At 36.6% G+C, this 19231-nt stretch overlaps 1 protein-coding gene across 1 annotated transcript in view; it reads left to right on the plus strand.

The window, feature by feature from the left end:
- The window catches only part of DNAH5 (dynein axonemal heavy chain 5), a 136608-nt gene that overhangs the window by 72335 nt on the left and 45042 nt on the right, over positions 1 to 19231 (plus strand). The window contains 9 exon segments of the mRNA XM_075705164.1: positions 5007 to 5183; positions 5663 to 5867; positions 6359 to 6501; positions 7256 to 7390; positions 9019 to 9141; positions 10218 to 10431; positions 11073 to 11296; positions 12852 to 13047; positions 18124 to 18296. Of these exon segments, the coding sequence (XP_075561279.1) occupies positions 5007 to 5183; positions 5663 to 5867; positions 6359 to 6501; positions 7256 to 7390; positions 9019 to 9141; positions 10218 to 10431; positions 11073 to 11296; positions 12852 to 13047; positions 18124 to 18296 (1590 nt within the window).

The raw sequence follows: 19231 nt of genomic DNA on the forward strand, positions 1-19231 counted from the left end.
TGTCTGAAGAATCAAGCAGTAGTTATTCTCTGGCATGGAATAAATAATTTAGAAAAACAGAACGTGCTATAGGTTTGTTTTGGAGGGAAGAATAGCATATACCATATTCAAATTTCAAAGTGATTTATAAAGTGAGCTTTTTCTTGTATATGTCATATTCCATCTTCCAAACACCGGAAAAAAAAAAAAATCCTTATCTTGACTGAATGCTGGTAATAATATAGTGAATGACACATTTAGAGATTTGAGCAGACTATGTTTATTTTAATGTAGCAAATATCGTGGTAAAGATGAAATATAAGAGTTCCCAAGAATCTACCTAATGTTCTGTAATAATATCTTTCAATAAAACTTTCAGCATTTAATTCCAGTTTTCTTCCCTTTTAAGAAAACAATGGAGACTGGCAGTAAAATAAAAGTTGGTTTCTGATTATTATTTTTTATTCTTAAGCCCTATATTGCTTTAGAAGTTTATCAGTGAAGTAAGATTCCTCAGGATTAACACTTTCTAAAAATTTAAATTGAAAGAAATATTAATATATTTTCTCTTCCTTGCCTAGTCAGTCTTATTGAGAATATTTTGTTGATGTTATTTTTCTTTGATGAAACATGGACTGTCTCATGAGTATCAAAAATGAAAACTTTCATCCTTGTGGCTAAGACACTGATTCTTGTGATCATAGATAGAATTACTTTATTACCTTCTACTGACACCCAAGTTAATATACCTTTCTTCTGTATAACTCCAAATTAACTTTTCTCTATATTGGCTGTAAACTTTAATTTTAAGCTAGGAATAATTTAGTCTTCCTGTTTATGAAATTAGAACCAGGCCTTTGTAGCATATTTACACCCCTGTCTGCAGACTCAGAAGAACAAAACTTTACAGGTTACTAAGAGCTAACAGACTGAATTTTACTGTCCTCCTTTCTAGAAAGTATCACATTAACAAGTTTTTTTAAATAATTTTTAAAATGAATGTTTCACAGTCTCATGCACTCATTTCATTTTCCAAATCAAGTAGAATGCCCGTGGAAAATACAACTAATGCTCATGTAGACAGCATTACTTAACTAGCCAGATGAAACTACAGTTGGCTTCCTATTAACTTTCAGATGTTAGTAGTTGAGGAGGCCTTTTGTGATGATTACTCTGTATTATTCTCAGATTTCTTATGTTTTAACCCATAAAGCTTCTCATGCTTCTAAGTCTTACATAACTTGCTTCTTTATAATGAGACTCCTTGTCCATAAATCCCTGATTTGTCTGGTAATGGAGAAGAAGTTGACATGGCATGGGGCACGGTCTGTGGCACAGCCTAGAACAACTGTCCTTAGCATATTAGAGGTTTCGGCACAGACGGAAACCAAGAGCGGGACAGTACGCTGCTGTTCAAGCCCTGAGTAGCAGGCAGTGCCTGGGGCCAATTCCTGGGGCTGGAGACAGTGGAGCCCTCCCAGGGGAAGTGTGCCCTGGGCGTGGAGTTACCAGGTGAAGGAGCTGTGGGAAGGGGTGAGAAGACTTGTGTGCCTTCAGGGAAGATAAACAGATCAGCAGGATTTTTGCAGGGACAGTGCAGACTCGAAATCCCTAGCCCTGGGACGGAAAGGAGAGTGAGAGAGAGACTGCATTCAAAGCTTTGGTGAACAGAAACTCCAGAGACGAGGAAGGCTGTAAACTTGTGATTTCTGGCAACAGAAGCGATGTTTCTTTTCCACCTACAGATCTGAAACGGCAGGTCAGGTATAATGCCCTGAGAATAGGTGAGGAGCAACAAGATCCACTAGGGGAGGCATCAGAACCCGGCTTAGCCGTAACCAGTTGAGAGGAAAAGGGGTGTGATTGTCATCAGAAACTGCCTCCTGTGACGGAGGCACCCATGTGCTGTGACTTGTTGCCTATGGAGGTTTGCTGCTTGTGAGGGACTAAGGGTTGCTGCAGAGAGTTATTACCATATTGAGCTCTGCAGCACCTCTCCTATGAGGCCAGGCTGAGGGAGTTGGGGTTGTTCAGCCTGGAGAAGAGAAGGCTGTGGGGAGACCTTATTGCAGCCTTTCAGTACTTAAAGGGGGCCTACAGGAAGGATGGGAACAATCTTTTTAGCAAGGCCTGTTGTGACAGGACAAGGAATAATGGATTTAAACTAAAGAAGAATAGATTTAGACTAGACATAAGAAAGAAATTTTTTACAATGAGGGTAGTGAAGCACTGGAACACGTTGCCCAGAGAGGCAGTGGAGGCCTCATCCCTGGCAACATTCAAGGTCAGGTTGGACGGGGCTGTGAGCAACCTGATGTAGTTAAAGCTGTCCCTGCTCACTGCAGGGGGGTTGGGCTAGATGGCCTCTAAAGGTCCCTTCCAACGCAAAGCATTCTATGATTCTATGATTTCTCTAGTAGTGCCTAGAGCCTTTCCTTTTTAGAATGAAATTAAATCATATGGAGCTGGCTGTTCAATCACAGCTGCTTAGCAATGCTCGAGAATCATCACTAATTCACTTGATAGGTTTCTTTGCCAAGTCCAAAATATTCGCATACTTATTAGAAAAAAAAGTGTTTAATAAGTTTCCTAAAAATTTGGCTGTTATTGACGTTTTACCAATGCAAATACATGCAGTCAACATAAGTGCCTTATGTATATTACTGCAAGGCTTTAATCTTTTTTTTTTTTAAAAAATAACCCAACAAACCCTAATATGGATACTTGGGACAGTGTAAGTGTAAATTATGCATATTAAGGGTTGGACTGGATGATCTTAAAGGTCTTTTCCAACCTAAACGATTCTGTGATTCTGTGATATAGGACAGTGGCTCCCAAGAGATTCCACTTGTGTGGTTCCTCTCTGTACTTAACAGCACTGCATAGGGCCTACTGATACTAGGTTCTCACAGCTCTGCCTCCTTGCATTGGTTAGTTTGCAGACAACTTCTTGAAAGTTTCAGTTTAAATTGAGCTATAGATTAAGCTGCAAAGACAGCAAAACCAGAGAAAAGCATTTTATTTTGCCTTATCAATCATGATTTACCTCCTCACTTTAGTGATATGCAGACTAAATTTAGTTGTGTTGAAGTAAGTGTTGCATGAAAGTAATTTCACTTAATCCATGACCACTTAATTTATTTTAGTGGTAGCAACAGTCAGAAGGAAAACAAGAATATGTTGGGGGTGTTTTTTGCTTTTGGATAACACAAAACAAATTATGTTCATTTCAGCCTTGAAACAACCCTTCCAACCTCCCTTCCTCTCTTCCCTGCCAAAACTCGCTGTAAAGTTGCAACCTATAGTTATTTATCATTTGAGCCAATAGCATTCATTTTTTTTCTGTTTGGCTTGGTTTTACTTCATAAGTAAATATTTTGATGTCTCTTTTAGTACATCTCCCTTGAAATCTAATTTGTAGTGCAATATACTACATATTCCAGCAGATCAGGGTAGATGTTAATCTTGCTTTCTTCACTAGAGGATTTTCTTACTTCTGTAATAGAATTAAATCGAGTTTTCTTTCTTTAGTTCCTAATTCTCAGATGCTGAATGAAAAATAGTATTTGTTGATATTTCAGAAGAACTTTGAAAAATAATTAAAAAACAAACACAAATAGCTCAGGAAATGGTATATATTCAAATTTCCCATCCTTATAATTTATAAATAACTAAACATAGCAGCCTGTTGGGATAAAATATCATGACATAAGCAATTTCCAAATTCAGTGAAATAGATCTCAAATTTTTCATATTGCTGTTCTTGTCTAACATGCTTTTTAAGAAGCTTTTGCAAAGTGATCAAAGGTATTTGATCCATTAGTCATCAACCTCCTCCAAAGCAAAAACATTTTATCAACTTTTCTACTTACCCCTAATATTTTCTGAACAGCTGGTGAAGTGTCAGCTATCTATTTTAAGTATTTCTGCCATTTAATCACCTACCCATTTCTAGAAAGGTTTTTCATATATCTACCTATTTATAATCAGTCCCAGAGTTTATTTACTTTGGGCAGTAAAAGAGTTTTAAAAGATTATGGAGATAAAAGCGCAGAAAAGAATCACAGAAGCACAAACTTGAGGTTGGAAGGGACCTTTGGAGATCGTGTAATTGAATGCACCTCACTCAAAGCAGAGTCAACTAGAATAGGTTGCTCAGGACTGTGTCCTGTTGAGTTTTGAGACTGAGGCTCCAGAAGCTCACTGAGAAGCCTGTTCCAGCGTTTGACCACCCTCACAATAACAACAAAAGGTTTTTTTCTTATGTTTAAATGGAATTTATTTGATTTCAATTTGTGCCAAATTTTAGTTTGAATTTTGGGGAAGAATCTGCAAGTGTTTTTGCTGATTAGTGTATTTTATGTAGGAAATAAATGGGAAGTAAATGAGAAGCATTCTGCCACGCAGATGAGAGAAAGTGTCTGGGTAACTCAAAGAAGCAGCTTACTACTTTGAGCTCAAGGCATCAAAGAACAAATCCTGTTCTATGATCTTGAGAAATAGGTAGTTTCAATTAACTTTTTTTTATCCAGCATTACAGATAGTGAGATCCACAACAAAAATAGTACACACACCAGCAGACATCCCCTCCTGAAATCCTAACTTTTTTTCTGCAACTGCCAGATGTTTCTGGGGTACCCTGTATTACTGCTAGAAACTAACGTTGTGCAGAATAAATTAAACTTGTGTTCAAGTACGTATGATATTATTTCTTTGCAGAGTTGTTGTGTACCTTAAACAGCCATTGTGATTAAAAAATATTTGAAAAGAATAATTTTTGTGCTGTTGAAAACTTTAAAGTGCTTTTTTTTCTTCAGTATCCATTTTTAGCATCCAGTAGGAATTATGCGTACTTGGGTGAAGTTTGACCTTCCGCTAGCCAAACCCTGCCCAAGAGGCAGGGAATGTGAGCCCCCCAAAAAGAAATCAACTTTCCATGCTCACTGGACCTTTTGAATTACTAGAGTTGAGTTTACGGAGGCTTGCATTGGGAACTAAATCTATTCTCTCATTGTGCTTTGTGACAGGGATTTTTGAAAAGACGTTCCTTCCAAGAAGCTGAAATTCTACATCAGCTATATTCTTCGTCATTCCCAGATTTATACCGCTTCAGCATTCAGTCTCTGCAATACAAGACTGAGATGTTGGAAGCCTTTGTGATTATGCAGAGCATTAATATGCTGCAGGGCCTTATCCCACCTAAGGTAAAGTCGTGTGGATTTTTTTATATTTATTTACTCTAGTGGAGATAATTTTAAGTCATGAGGTTATACAGAGAGGAGATTCTTTGATAACTTGGAATATAAATGAAGATGCAGGTTAGTAAGGAATACCTTCTTTTTCTTTAGAAAATAATAGCTAGGATGTGCCCTCTTTCACATTTGGATTTGATGTTAAGCACAGGCATGTAGTATGCATCAGACCGCAGTTTGCCTTCAGGTTTTTTTGGGTGGATTGTTACCAGATTATAAAGTAGAACTTAAAAAGATCAAATGCCGTAATGGGTGATTAAAAGTGATATTTTCTGTATTTTGTGGCCTGCTTGATATTGATTCAGTCTGTACATTGACAAAGATGTCAGTAAATTTAAGTATGACTGAAGGCTTTTAACCTGATGTTACTAATGACTATCAAGTAGATTTTTTTAGGCTGTTGAAAATAAAACCTTAACTCGATCCTTCAGGAGCAAGGATGGGAACTGACTCCAAAATACTTGGAAAGGCTGTACATCTTCTCTCTTATGTGGAGTGTAGGAGCGTTATTAGAACTGGAAGACAGATGCAAAATGGAGCACTGGCTTCGAAACCATGCAACAATAAAACTTGATCTTCCCTGTATCCCAGAAGGCAGTGAAGATACCATGTTTGATTATTATGTGGCATCTGACGGTTAGTAACTGAGCTGGGTGGTATGGGGTAAAACTTAAAAGTAATTTTAAAATTGCGCTTCTTTTAGAGAATTGATTCAGATTTTTTTTGGTAGCTTACCTTCTTTTGTGTTCCTTAGCAAGTTTTGTATTACAGCTACACTTTACTGGTGATGATGTATAAAGCTTTTACCCTGTTTCCTGTGAGGAATCAGAATGTGGATATATTGCTACAGGAAGCTGCATTGACTTTGTTCCGATGAATTGTCAAGTGAACAAAAATAGGCAAGCCTTGTCCTTGTCATAATTTATGTAGCAAAGAGGAGTAAGCCTCTTAGATCCAACTTGAGAGATTCTATGATTATATGATTCTATAATTTTGGTCTGAGTTTACAGAGTGGGATTACTTTATGTGAGACAGAGGCACCAACAGGTGACACAACTCAATGGAAAATAAAAGAAGCAATGATGCCTTGTATTTCTAAAACCTTAACTTCATTTCTTTCTTATTAGGTAAATGGATGCACTGGAATACACGTGTTGAAGAGTATGTCTATCCCAGTAACAGCACTCCAGAGTATGGCTCCATTCTTGTGCCTAATGTTGACAATGTGAGAATGGATTTCCTTATTGAAACCATCGCGAAACAGGGCAAGGTACTTATTCTATATTTTACGTCTCAGTGGTGCTAACAGTACACATGATAAAGTTTTTGAATTAGAAGTGAAGTATTATGTTATTGAAAAGGTCAAACTTCATTTTTTTAATATAAAATGGTCATTCCAGGAGCTACGTTCATGTAAATATGCTTGAACTCTTGAATACTCACTGCTTCCAGACTTTTTTTGTCTTCCCCTCGCTGATCGTTTCTGTAGTGGAAATAACCATAGTTACAGCTGAAGATCAGGTCAGAACAGAAGCAATTTTTTCATGTAGCTGTTGGAGAGGGGGCAACACACAGGGCAGCAGAGTGCCAGACTCTGCTCATATGAACTCTGCCCACATGGGACAGTTATAGAATTTATGTACCTTTAAGTTATGCAACCTATTGTTCACCAAAACTGTGTCAGATAAGCAGGATATGGTAAATTACAACAGCAATTGAAGCCTTTCAGATACTGAAGCTCTAGACAGTACATCCTTTTTCAGATAATCAACTCATTTTACGAATGATCCATTCCTTTTAGTTAAATCGTGCTGATGTGACCATTAACGGCAAATATTTTTAACTTGTGAGGCCTGAAAAAGTCTGAGACATTAACTATTTTACTTGCCCATGTCCTTTGTTGAGAGTTCACTTTACATAACTTTTCTAGTTTCATTTCAGTTTAAAAGCTAAATGGGATTGCTGAGGCTTTGCCAATACACCCAGCTCTTGTTTCATCTTATTTCAATGTTGTCTTTGTCTAGGCTGTCCTACTAATTGGTGAGCAAGGAACTGCAAAGACTGTTATCATCAAAGGTTTTATGTCAAAATATAACCCTGAAAGCCACATGGCTAAGAGTTTGAATTTTTCATCTGCAACTACCCCATTAATTTTCCAGGTATAGTAGTCATTCACTTTCTAATACAACGTGAATGGATTCAGAGATTGTTGTGCAAATTTGCCAGAGGGATGCTTCTGAAAGTGGTTTATTTAATTGAAAATGAGTGTAGAAACAAACAAGCACCTGCTCAGATGGACTAAGTGTCCTAACACATGATTTAAGACTTCTGTAAAAACCATGTTCCCTTCAATTTCTTTGGTAGTTATTGAGCTGTTCTTGGACTATTACAATACCATGCATATGATTTGCTTCATCACATTCAGCATTTTTATGTCAAATGTATCAGTTCTCACTAATTGGGTAGAGCTGTCAGTGACTTCCCTCAGATTTCACTAAAAGCCGTGTGTAAAATAAGTGCTACCCAAAACAATCTGTCATAAAAAGTGTGCTGTCTGCAATTTAAATTTCAGTAAATTAAATTACTCATTAAAAAAGTAACACATGCGGTGCAGCTGCTCTAAATAGAACTATGAGTACTTAAATCCTGAGCTATACTGCCTGTCCAAATTTCTGCTGAGCTACTTTGAATTATTTAAAGTTTCTTTAACCTGCTGGCAATATATATATGGGAAATATTTTTAATGTGGTTTGGTATGCCAAGCCAAAGCACTGTCTGTGCTGTAATCAGAAGTGCTGTCTATAAGCCTGCTGCATCACCTCTCATCTGGCTCTATAGCTTAGTAGAAACTATTAACATGTTTAATATACAAGTATGTAATTTTGGTCTTATTTTCCTTAGTATTTTTCCTTCTATTGATTGGCCTATAGAAACACAAAGTAGTGTTGGTACATCTATTTTTATAAAACAGATGTCAAATTTATTGATGATAGATGATAGTCTGTTGATGATCAACAGACATCTGAAATAGATGTACAAGTCTAACAGTCAAGTCTGATAACAATCTAGACCAAACCATTGTCTGTTACAACACATGTGCTTTTAAATTACTCCGACTTTCTAAAATCTTGGTCTAAGTGATGCCACTTGTATAAGAAGGCTTTTCAGGCTACTGTACAGGAGCACAATGTAAGAATGCAGATATTTAGATTTACATTGAAGAATAACTAAGCATGGTTAAGTGAGCTTTCACTAGGTGTAGAATAAATAAAAATGGACCTTAAGAAGAACAGAGCAATGGAAAAAAGATGGGAAGAAAAGTAAGTCTACTATTAAGCAAAGTTATTTCATCAAGTCTATTTATGTATGTGAATTTAATTATCACTGTATGCTTTTATCAAGTACATTGATGTCTACTGGAAAGGTCTTCAAGAATCACGCCTTTCAGATCTGACAGATTGTTAGTTTAATCTTTATTGCTAGTAACCATCAATTCTGCTGATAAATGAAAAAAATGAAAGAGAAGTTTGAAATAGTTTCAAAATTATGAAACTGTCATGCATGGTTGTCTACACTAGACGTTTGTTATATCTGATACCAACCTAATGCTGTATAGCATGAGATTTCAGACATTCTAGTTGAACTAGTGCAATTACCTCCAGCAAATGTGTTGTCTAAACCTTCCTTAGTAAAATTCTGTGTAACAAAACCATCAATATGTTCAAATGATTGAATCATGTGTGAAAGGAAGGGCTCTTTGTAACTGTGCTAATAATTGTTTTTTCAGCGTACAATAGAAAGTTACGTGGACAAGCGCATGGGCACAACTTATGGTCCGCCTGCGGGCAAAAAGATGACAGTCTTCATTGATGATGTGAATATGCCCATAATAAATGAGTGGGGAGATCAGGTTAGTTTCTAAAAGAGGAAAAAAGAAGGCAAAACATATTTTCTTTCTTTCTTTCCTTGCTACACTGTAAAACTGGCTTCTCTACTCAATCAGGCAGTAGGGGGTAAATTTGATATGTAATGCTTAATTTCTAAACAGTCTTCTTAAAGAACCCATCTGGTTTTATATTGTCATGAATTCACTGAAAATGAATATACTGACTACAAGAATCAGTTCAAATACTCCTTAAAGCATGCCTGTATAGTTTTAACAATGTTTTTTACCAACACTCATTTTTTAATTAAAAAAAAAAAAATTGAAAAAAAATTAGTTAGAAAAAAAAAAACTTTGCCACAGAAATTGTGCTGGCAAACTGGCTGTGTGGACAATAACTAAAATACTGTGAATGCTGAGAGGTAAGAAGCGATTTGTCTGCTTTAGAAAAAAATGGAAGTAATCATTATGTACATTGGCAAGAGAGTTCTGAAGTATATTGCTTTGGAAACTAATGTTAGAATTTCTAGAGAAGTATAGTTGTATAATGTACTGTCTCTGGGAGATTTTCAACTGGTCAAACAAAAAAGCAGGGCGTTCATTTATGGCTAAGGAAAGGAATCTTGCATTCTTTTGTATGGAAGTAATTCTGTATTTGTAGCTTGAAAAAATGTGATTGTTACACACAGAAATTTCATCAAAATACTTTGTAGCAGATGCAACGTGAAGATGCATCAGTTTAGGCTTGATTAGAACAAAGTGGGAATTTTGTGTTAAAAGGGGAAAAGTATTTCCAATACAACAGTATTGGAAATCATGCAGCATTCAAGGGAGAATGAACTGAGGTATGAAGGATTAATTCTAAACTAGGGATTCCCTTCTACTCCCAGGATTTTTGTCAATAGATATTACCAATGAAAAGGACAATCTAAATATGCTTATTCCTAGCAGTGCATTTTTCTCCTGAAGCAAATAAGCCGGGGTTTTGGGGGAGAAAATAATGCTATACTCTTTATTAGGTATTTCAAGTACATAAGTATGTTTTGTATTTCATTTAGTTGTGTGTATAATATCCTGTTATATAATACCTGGTTATTTTACAGGTCACTAATGAGATAGTTAGGCAGCTGATGGAACAGAATGGACTGTATAACCTGGAAAAGCCTGGTGAATTTACCAACATTGTGGACATTCAGTTTTTGGCTGCCATGATCCACCCTGGGGGAGGTCGCAATGACATTCCACAGAGGCTCAAGAGACAATTTTCTGTGTTCAACTGTACTCTGCCTTCTAATTCTTCCATTGACAAAATTTTTGGTAAAGGGAAATAAGCTTTGTATCCATCCCATTTTTGAAAATGGTAGTTGATTTTTCTTTATCCCTCTATTTATAAACTTTAGGATTAAAATTGAGGCTTAATCCCCCTCTGATTTGCTTACCAGCACGCTTTCCTTCAGTAATCACTCCCCACCTGCAACTTCATCAATCTAAGTTTTTCCGATCCAGTTACATCTCTGAATCTATTGACATGTTAAGTGTTAAGAGGAATGGCATGAAGGCTATTCCTACTTTTCATGGCAATGCTGGAGAGTTGCTAAGGTGCTACTGGTGCTAAGAATGAGTGGCTAATGACTAGACTTTCACAAACGACAGGATCATATTGGTTTCAGAGAAGAGATTAGCTTTTCAAAGGCTGTGGAAGCTATTTTGGTAGGCAAAAGAACATTTTTAACGGACAGTTAATTAAGAGCTAAATACCCAGTGAGCTGGTGGCAGAATGGTGTTAATACCAAGTGAATCAAGATTTGAATAAAGATTGGAAATCCATTTCAACAAATTAGAAAAGGTTTTAGGTGTTAAAAAAAGAAAAAGAAACTTAAGAAGATTGTAGCTCTTGGTGTTGCACTAGTGTGTCTTAGAAAAATCTTTAATTTGGCAATTTTTTTTTTTTTCCACAGGTGTAATTGGAGAAGGGCACTATTGTAGTGAGCGGGGATTTTCAGAAGATGTGAAGAAAACAGTAGCCAAATTGGTTCCACTGACACGCAGGCTATGGCAGATTACCAAGTTAAAAATGTTGCCCACACCAGCCAAGTTCCATTATGTCTTCAACCTTCGAGACCTCTCAAGGATTTGGCAAGGAATGCTGAACACTACATCAGAAGTGATCAATGAACCAAAGGTAAGTGCAGCACATCAGTGGCTTTGTTATAATTAGTGTATAATTAGTGTAGCAAAGAGGATGAAGAGTCTAAGTTCTTGGCATTTGAGTTTGCTTTAGAAAAATATAATTTCTAATTAAAAAAGTTTTTCAGTGTTTTTTTGAGGCAAAGATGTTTTAGTCTAGCTTTTACAGTGCCAACTGAAATGATAACTGTTTCATAACTATAACAAAAAATGCTTCTTTTGACAGAAGACGGTTTGCTTCTATCTGCTTGTTCTATTACTGACAAATGCTAGTTTGAAAGAAGTGAGCAAAGAAAATTATGAGAAGCAATAAACTTATTTTAATCCAATGAAAATGCATATATATTGATTAAAAAAATAAACAGTTGCCCTGTCTCCACTAGTGTCTTGAGGCTTGCAGTCACTGCCTAATATCTGTATAACAAATGAATTCTGGCTTAAGGCTTAAAAGGAAGAAGTAGTAACGACTTGTAGTGATGCTTTTTTTTTTTCCATAATCCACTTTTCTTCTGGAAATACTTTATACATCATTTCTCTTTTAATTATTTTAAGGAAAAGTCATTTAGTGTTTTGAGCACTGAAACATGAAATGCTGGAAAAGCAATGTTTATGGTAATCATGGAAAATCTGTAATACATTTGGATTATATAATCACCTCATGTTTAATGTACTTCCGTACTTGTTGAATAAGCTCCTGAATTCTATTACATCTAAAACCTAAATTTTAGAATTGATTTTAATTTCTGAAGCTAAAAATATACAGCACTAAAATGATTATATGTACATATATTCTCAATTAATGTCTTTTGAAGTATAACAAACAATTGCTCAAAATCTGATTGTATAAATTTACATATTAGTTCTATGACTTGACATAGTATGTGTCATTTGTACTAAGTGCTGTAGGCTCAAACAAGAGGTCTTCAAGGGGTACTTGGAATTTTTTCTACTACTGTGTAGTAATAGTGTAGGATCAAAACCAGTGCTGCTAAGATTAAGAACATGTCAGGTTTTCCTTCTCCATCCTATGACCAAACTGAAGGACTTTAAAGGTATATTGAATTTGGAGAAGGAATAATATAAACACTTACAATTTTTTTTTTTTCTCTAAGTACTTTGGATTTGGTATTGGGAGTGACATCTGTGTTTGGCATGAAATTATTTATGCCATGATGCTTTCATTTCTACCCACCTTCTACTTAATGACCAGTTAAAAAAGTGGTTTATCAGTGCATAAACATATGTTAACAGGTATAGATATGGTTTTAGGGCTAGGGAAATAAAATCTTAATTTGGTAAATACGCTCCGGTTTGGAATGCTAGATTAAGGCTTCTTGCACAGTTAACTGAATGTAAGTTTTAAATGCTATTGGGCAGAATATGAAGCTCAAGGTATCTCTCCTGAATAAACCCCAAAATACTACTGTTTCTTTTCTAGTGTTAATAAGATTTTAAAATAAATTTATAAATAAAAGCACGGCTTTTAAATTGGCATAACTTTGTTGTAAACCTAATCTGACTGAAATGCCTTTTTTTTTTTTTTTTTATAGGTACTGATAAAACTGTGGAAGCATGAATGTAAGTGCGTTATCGCTGATCGTTTCACAGCCTCAGAAGATGTAAACTGGTTTGATGCAGCTGTGGCAAAACTCATTGAGGAGGAATTTGAAGAAACAAAAGCTTTCCTGGATCCTGAAATTGATGCATTCTTTGTTGACTTCTTAAGGGATGCACCTGAAAGAACTGGTAAAGATGGACTCTGATAACCATGGAGATGGCAAGAATAGGGAAGGGGATATGATGAAATAGATGCTAATAGAAATATGTCTTAAAAATGCATAGCAAGTTTAGGCATCAAGGGTGGCTGTTCTGTCCAGTGACTTTGAAGGTAGTCTGTGTTACCAACCGTGGCACATCCTTATATTCACGGGATTTTTAAGTCCGTGTTTATATCCAGGTTATCTGTATAGAGGAGCCTTGTTTCCATTTCCATCAATGTGGTAGATAGACAAAACTGCCAAATAGTGAGCATGAGTCTATATTATTCTAAAATGATGAAAGAAGTGTGGTATGAGTGACTTGAAGTGGTGGGGTTGCAGTACTAGATAAAGGATAGCACTCTAGCTACCATCCCCTAGAAACCTGGTAAAAGAGTACCAACTCTAGCCTAATTCAGTACTTCTTAGGAAATACCCAGTACATGATTTTGTAACAAATGAGTGTTATTTAAAAATCTCCTGAATGCTAGTAAAACCTCTTGAATTATCCATATGGCTTACAACAACATCTTTGTGTCTTTTCAATAAAAACACTGTGTCACTGACCTTGCTAAATGACCTGGGAATATTTGTTAGTTGATGCAAAAGAACAGAAAACAGTTGTTTGGGTTTTGGGGAAGGTCATTATTTAAGCCATTGGGTGATTCAATTATCTGTGCTCATATCACTGTAATGATGGATAGTGGAGGCAATAAAAGGTTGGCATGAGTGGTCAAATGTCATTTAAATCTCTTCCTGGATAACTGAAGTAGTCGGAAGGCAGTGACAAAAGGAGAGTAAAGGATAGGAAATGTTTGACTGAAAGGAATCAGAAGTAAAAAGCAAACTGGGGTGAGAAAGTAGTCAAATACATCCTTAAATAACTTGCTAAACTGCAGCAATGTAGAGAGGACTGAAATGTAAGTCAGAATACATACTGAGAGAATGAAGAGTGACTTTTAATGAGAAAATTTGAATCCACACTAGAAACCATTATGTTGAACTGAAAAATAAATGCGAAAAGAAGCATGTATTTCTCAAAATAACTTGCTTCCTGGTGACAATTTAAATGTACCTGCCCGGTAAAGTGCCTTTTAGCATGAAACTTCATCTAAATACAAAGTAGGAGGCCCCCATTTAGAAAGGGTATGTTTTGTCCTCAATATGCTTGTCAGAGCCTTGAGAACCCCTTTCTGTTCTGAAAGGACTGTTGTGGTTTAACCCCAGCCAGCAGCTAAGCACCACACAGCCGCTCGCTCACTCCCCCTACCCTGATGGGATGGGGATAGAATCAGAGAAGGAAGAGTGAGAAAAACTCCTGGGTTGAGATAAGAACAGTTTAATAATTGAAATAAAATAAAGTAAAATAGTAGTAGTAATAATAACAATATAATAATAATAGTAATATACAGAGCAAGTGATGCACAATGCAATTGCTCACCACCCGCCGACTGATACACAGCCAGTCCCGGAGCAGTGATCGCTGCCCCCTGGCGAAACCCCCCCCCCCAGTTTCTATACTGAGCATGACATCATATGGTATGGAATAGCCCTTTGGCCAGTTTGGATCAACCATTCTGGCTGTGCCCCCTCCCAGTTTCTTGTGCACCTGGCAGAGCATGGGAAGCTGAAAAAGTCCTTGACTAGCATAAGCGGTACTTAGCAACAACTGAAAACATCAGTGTGTTATCAACATTCTTCTCCTGCTAAATCCAAAACACAGCACTGTGCCAGCTACTAGGAAGAAAATTAACTCTATCCCAGCCGAAACCAGGGCAAGCTTTAAGTGAAAAGAATAAAAAGTGTCTTTTTTTTTTTTACTTGTCCCTTTAGTGGAATTTAGTCTTACCCATCATGATGGAAGTGTAAGAATAGGAATTGAATTTCTGAGCTCTTAAATATATAAAAATTTACATCTGACATCAATTTCAAATAACCCTATGCTCAGGTTAGTGATATGTTTACATATATTCCCTGTACCTCTTTGGGTTGCATAGTCACAATGTATTTTTCCCTGAGATAAATACGTGAAGACTTGAGATGAATTAGCTCAAACATCAACTTTTGGATCTTAGCTTCACAAAAATTGTTAGTAGTGCTAGTGTTCTTGAGACCCTCAAACTGTTCAAAGGTGTGTTTTATCAGTTTTGATATTGCTATTTAGTACTTTTGATTCTGAATCTTGAGACTAAAGAAGAGTTTAAAATAATATATTACACCAGCTGACTGTAAATAATGTAAATGTCTGCCCTTTTTGCGTTTAATACTTGGTTGTGCTGTCTTTTAATATTAATAATAAAACTGATATAATTCTCATAAATGGTTTGAAACTGTGAAAACATCACTACAGTTTAACTCCTTGCTGTAACTCAGTAACAGTTTAACTCCTTATTAGTTCCTTGTCAGTAGCTGAGTTGTTTAAATGTCTTATTCAACTTAAAAGAAACTTATTTCCACCTGGAATAATCCCTTCATTTAACCAGTGGTTTTACAGGTTAAAATAAGAAATAGGTTAATTTAATTAGGTCTGAATCTAAAGGAGTGTTCATATATGTGGATAACAATACAGAGCTAAAGAATTCTGAAATTAAGATGACTTCAGGCATACACAGAATGCAATATAAAGGACAGCTGAGTGAGAATTAATCATCACTTTATTTTGAGAGGTTTGGTTCTGTTGTGAAAGGCAATTTCCTTAAACTGTTTTTTTTTATATATATATATTTTTGGGTTTTGGTGGTTTGGGGGGTTTTTTTGTTTGTTTTGGGGTGGTTGTATTGTTTGGTTTTTTGGGGTGTTGGGGTTTTTTTTTTTTTTTGCTTGGAAGCTGCATGAGTATTGGACCACTGCTAATTTGTAAAAGCAAAATATATGAGGGAAATGCAGAAAAAAATAATTTAAGAAAAATGTTACAGATACTATTCTAAATACAATACAATTTGATTGCTTTTTTCCCACCTTTATTTCCCTTTCCACTGACTTCCAGTGCTTTACTAAGCATTAGGGAAATACTTATTTTTCTGGAAATACTTATTTCATTGATTTAATTCCACCAGTTAGAGATAACGTTGTGAATAATATATTTCTTTGGTAAGTGAGAGGAGGCTTAGCAAAACTGATTGTTAGTAAAGACTGACCTATGCTAACTGGAAAAATACATCCTGCAGCATATAGATCATGAAATCTTGAAACTAATGGAGCTAGTTGTATGTAAATAAGAGCAAAAATCTAGTGTCTACTATTATTTTTTGAGGAAAACCAAACCAGTCAACCAAACAACCAACCAAAAAGCCCCATGATTTCTGCTTGCTGGCACTCTTCCAATAAAGTCTGTCAATTATTTGCTGATGAAGGTAGGGCTGGATGAGCAGTGAGATGGGTTGAAAATTGGCTCAATGGCCAAGCCCAGAGGGTGGTGGTCAATGGCACTAAGTCTAGTTTGAGGCCAGTAACTAGTGATGTACCCCAGGGATCAATACTGGGCCCACTCATCTTCAACATCTTCATTAGTGATCTGATTGATGGGGCAGAGTGTACTGTCAGCAAGTTCCCAGATGACACAAAATTGGGATGAGTGGTTGATGTGCCAGAGGGTTGTGCTGCCATCCAGTGAGACCTTGACAAGAACCTCCTAAGGTTTAACAAAGGGAAGTGCAAAGTCCTGCACCCAGGGAGGAAAAATCCCATGCACCAGTATATCCTGCCAGTCACCCGTCTGGAAAACAGCTTTGCAGAAAAGGACCTGGGGCTGCTGGTGGACAGCCAGTGGAACATGAGCCAGCAATGTGCCCTTGCAGGAAAAAAAGGCTAGTGGCATTCTGGGCTGCATGGGAAGGAATGTTGCCAGCGGGCTCAAGGGAGGTGATCCTTCAGTTTTATTCAGCACTGGTGAGGCCACATCTGGAGTGCTGGAGTGCTGTGTCCAGGTCTGGGCTCCCCATTACACGAAAGACATGGACGTACTGGAGAGAGTCCAATCAAGGGCCACAGAGGTGCCTAAGGAATCTTCTCTGAGGAAAGGCTGAGAGAGCTGGGACTGTTCAGACTGGAGAAGAGAAGGCTCAGGGAGATCTCCTCAATATGTGTAAATAATTGAAGGGAGTGTACAAAGAAGACAGAGCTGAGCACTTTTCAGTGGTGCCCAGGGACAGGCCCAGAGGCAACGGGCACAAACTGAAACACAGGAGGTTCCCTCTGAACATCAGGAAACACTTTTTTACTGTGAGGGTGACCAAGCACTGGCACAGGTTGCCCAGAGAAATCGTGAGTCTCTGTCCTTGGAAATATTCATAAGCTGTCTGGACATGGTCTTGGGGAGCTGTCTTTAGATGGCCCTGCGTGAGCAAGGGGGTTGTACCAGATGACCTCCAGAGGTCCCTTCCAACCTCAACCCTTCTGTGATTTTATTTGCTGTGAGTAAAAATTCTTACCAATGAAGGGCATGTCACCTTTAAGCACGATTAATGCTTAGGAATGGAAAGATGAGAAAACAGCACTATTTCCTCCTTTCCTTTGGGTGGGGAAGAGTTGACAATTCCTTGTGGCTTTCTGATCACTCGATGAAACAAATGTATGCCTTTTCACAGTGAATATACTTTTTATATATACCACTTGCTGTGGTAATTACTTGTTTTAGTAGTAATTTTTTTTTTTTTCACTAGTGCAATGATTTAATCAACTTTGAGGTTTTGGGGTTTTTTTCACAAAAAAGATTATTTGAAATTTTTAACTGCAATATTTATTTACCTTCACTCTCTGGTGCTACTTTTGCTTCTAGCATCTAAATTAATTTCAGTTTTTCATCATTCAAGCTTCAGATCTAGAGAACGAAGGCTCCTTAGTTTTTGCTGGTTTTGTCTTTGAGAATTAAGCAGCTGAACTTACTGCTCCTTGCAGGCAGGGCATAGGCAGCACTCTCATACGTAAATCTAATGTGTAATATTATGTATAATAAACCTGGTTCTGGGTGGTTAAAGAGACTTCTAATTACCTTCACTTATCCCCAGATTGAGCCTTCATCAATCATTTAAACTGCTAAGGTTTTGTTACTTGCTTTTTGTTCTAGGTGAAAAATCAGAGGAAGTTAATTTAGATATTCCCAAAATCTATGAGCCAATTTACTCCTTTCATCAGCTACGGAATCGTTTAAATATGTTTTTACAAACATATAATGAGAATGTCCGTGGTACTGGAATGGACATGGTTTTCTTTGAGGATGCTATGATTCATTTAGTCAAGGTATGGTCTTACTGGATTGCCATTTGTTGTTGTTGTTGTTGTTCACTTGCCCTCAGCACCTGTGAGTGGAGGTATGCATGAATCAAGGTAAATTACTTCTAAAACTGAAGCAAGTAATTTATTGCTAGCGAATATTTTGTCTGTCACTCTGTGGTGAGGTATTAAAATTCAACTTTTCTGAAAATGCACCAGACGGAACTATTCTTTTATATCTGTCTTTTATGTCTCGTGGAATCATGGTCCTAACTATTCTAACTGTATTTCAACCTTTCTTCTTGTTAATTCTTCCATGAGCTGTTCCTCTCTTTGGAATGAGTCAAATGAAATTCAGGTTAGGACATAATTGGTTGCTTATGAAGGGGTAGACACGGCAGAGTAGGAATAAATGTAGTCCAAACTTCCTTTTTAGATCCACAGTATAATCAGTTCTTTTAAAATTCCTTTGAACATGGATTGGAGGCGACCATAATTTTTAGCACAGCACAGCTTGATAGGTTTGTCCACACAGCATAGGCTTCATACAAAGGAGAATCTTTTTTTTTTTTTTTAAAACTAAAACCCCTATTGTTTCTTATTTGCGTAGTGAGGTTACCTGTATTTCTTATAATAAATTATTAAGAACTGAATATTGGGTTGTACCATCCTAACAATATAATAAATATAAAAAATTAGATATTAAATCTAATTATAGTTGACAAACACATTGCATCTGCAGTTTTCAAAATTTTGGGGTGGATTCTTGTCATTTCACAAAATTAGTCCCTTTCTTTTAAGGTCTTCTCTGCAAAATGGATGATATTCTGTTATGGATTTCTTTAGGAAAATTGTTAAATCATTGTCACACTCAGAAACAAGTTTCTTGTTTATTCTTAGTAAAAAAAATTAAATAAATTCAGGATCTAGCAAAAAAAAATTATTATTTTTTTTTTTTTCCA

This window comes from Pelecanus crispus, chromosome 2 (assembly GCF_030463565.1).
Source record: "Pelecanus crispus isolate bPelCri1 chromosome 2, bPelCri1.pri, whole genome shotgun sequence".
Classification (NCBI taxonomy): domain Eukaryota; kingdom Metazoa; phylum Chordata; class Aves; order Pelecaniformes; family Pelecanidae; genus Pelecanus; species Pelecanus crispus.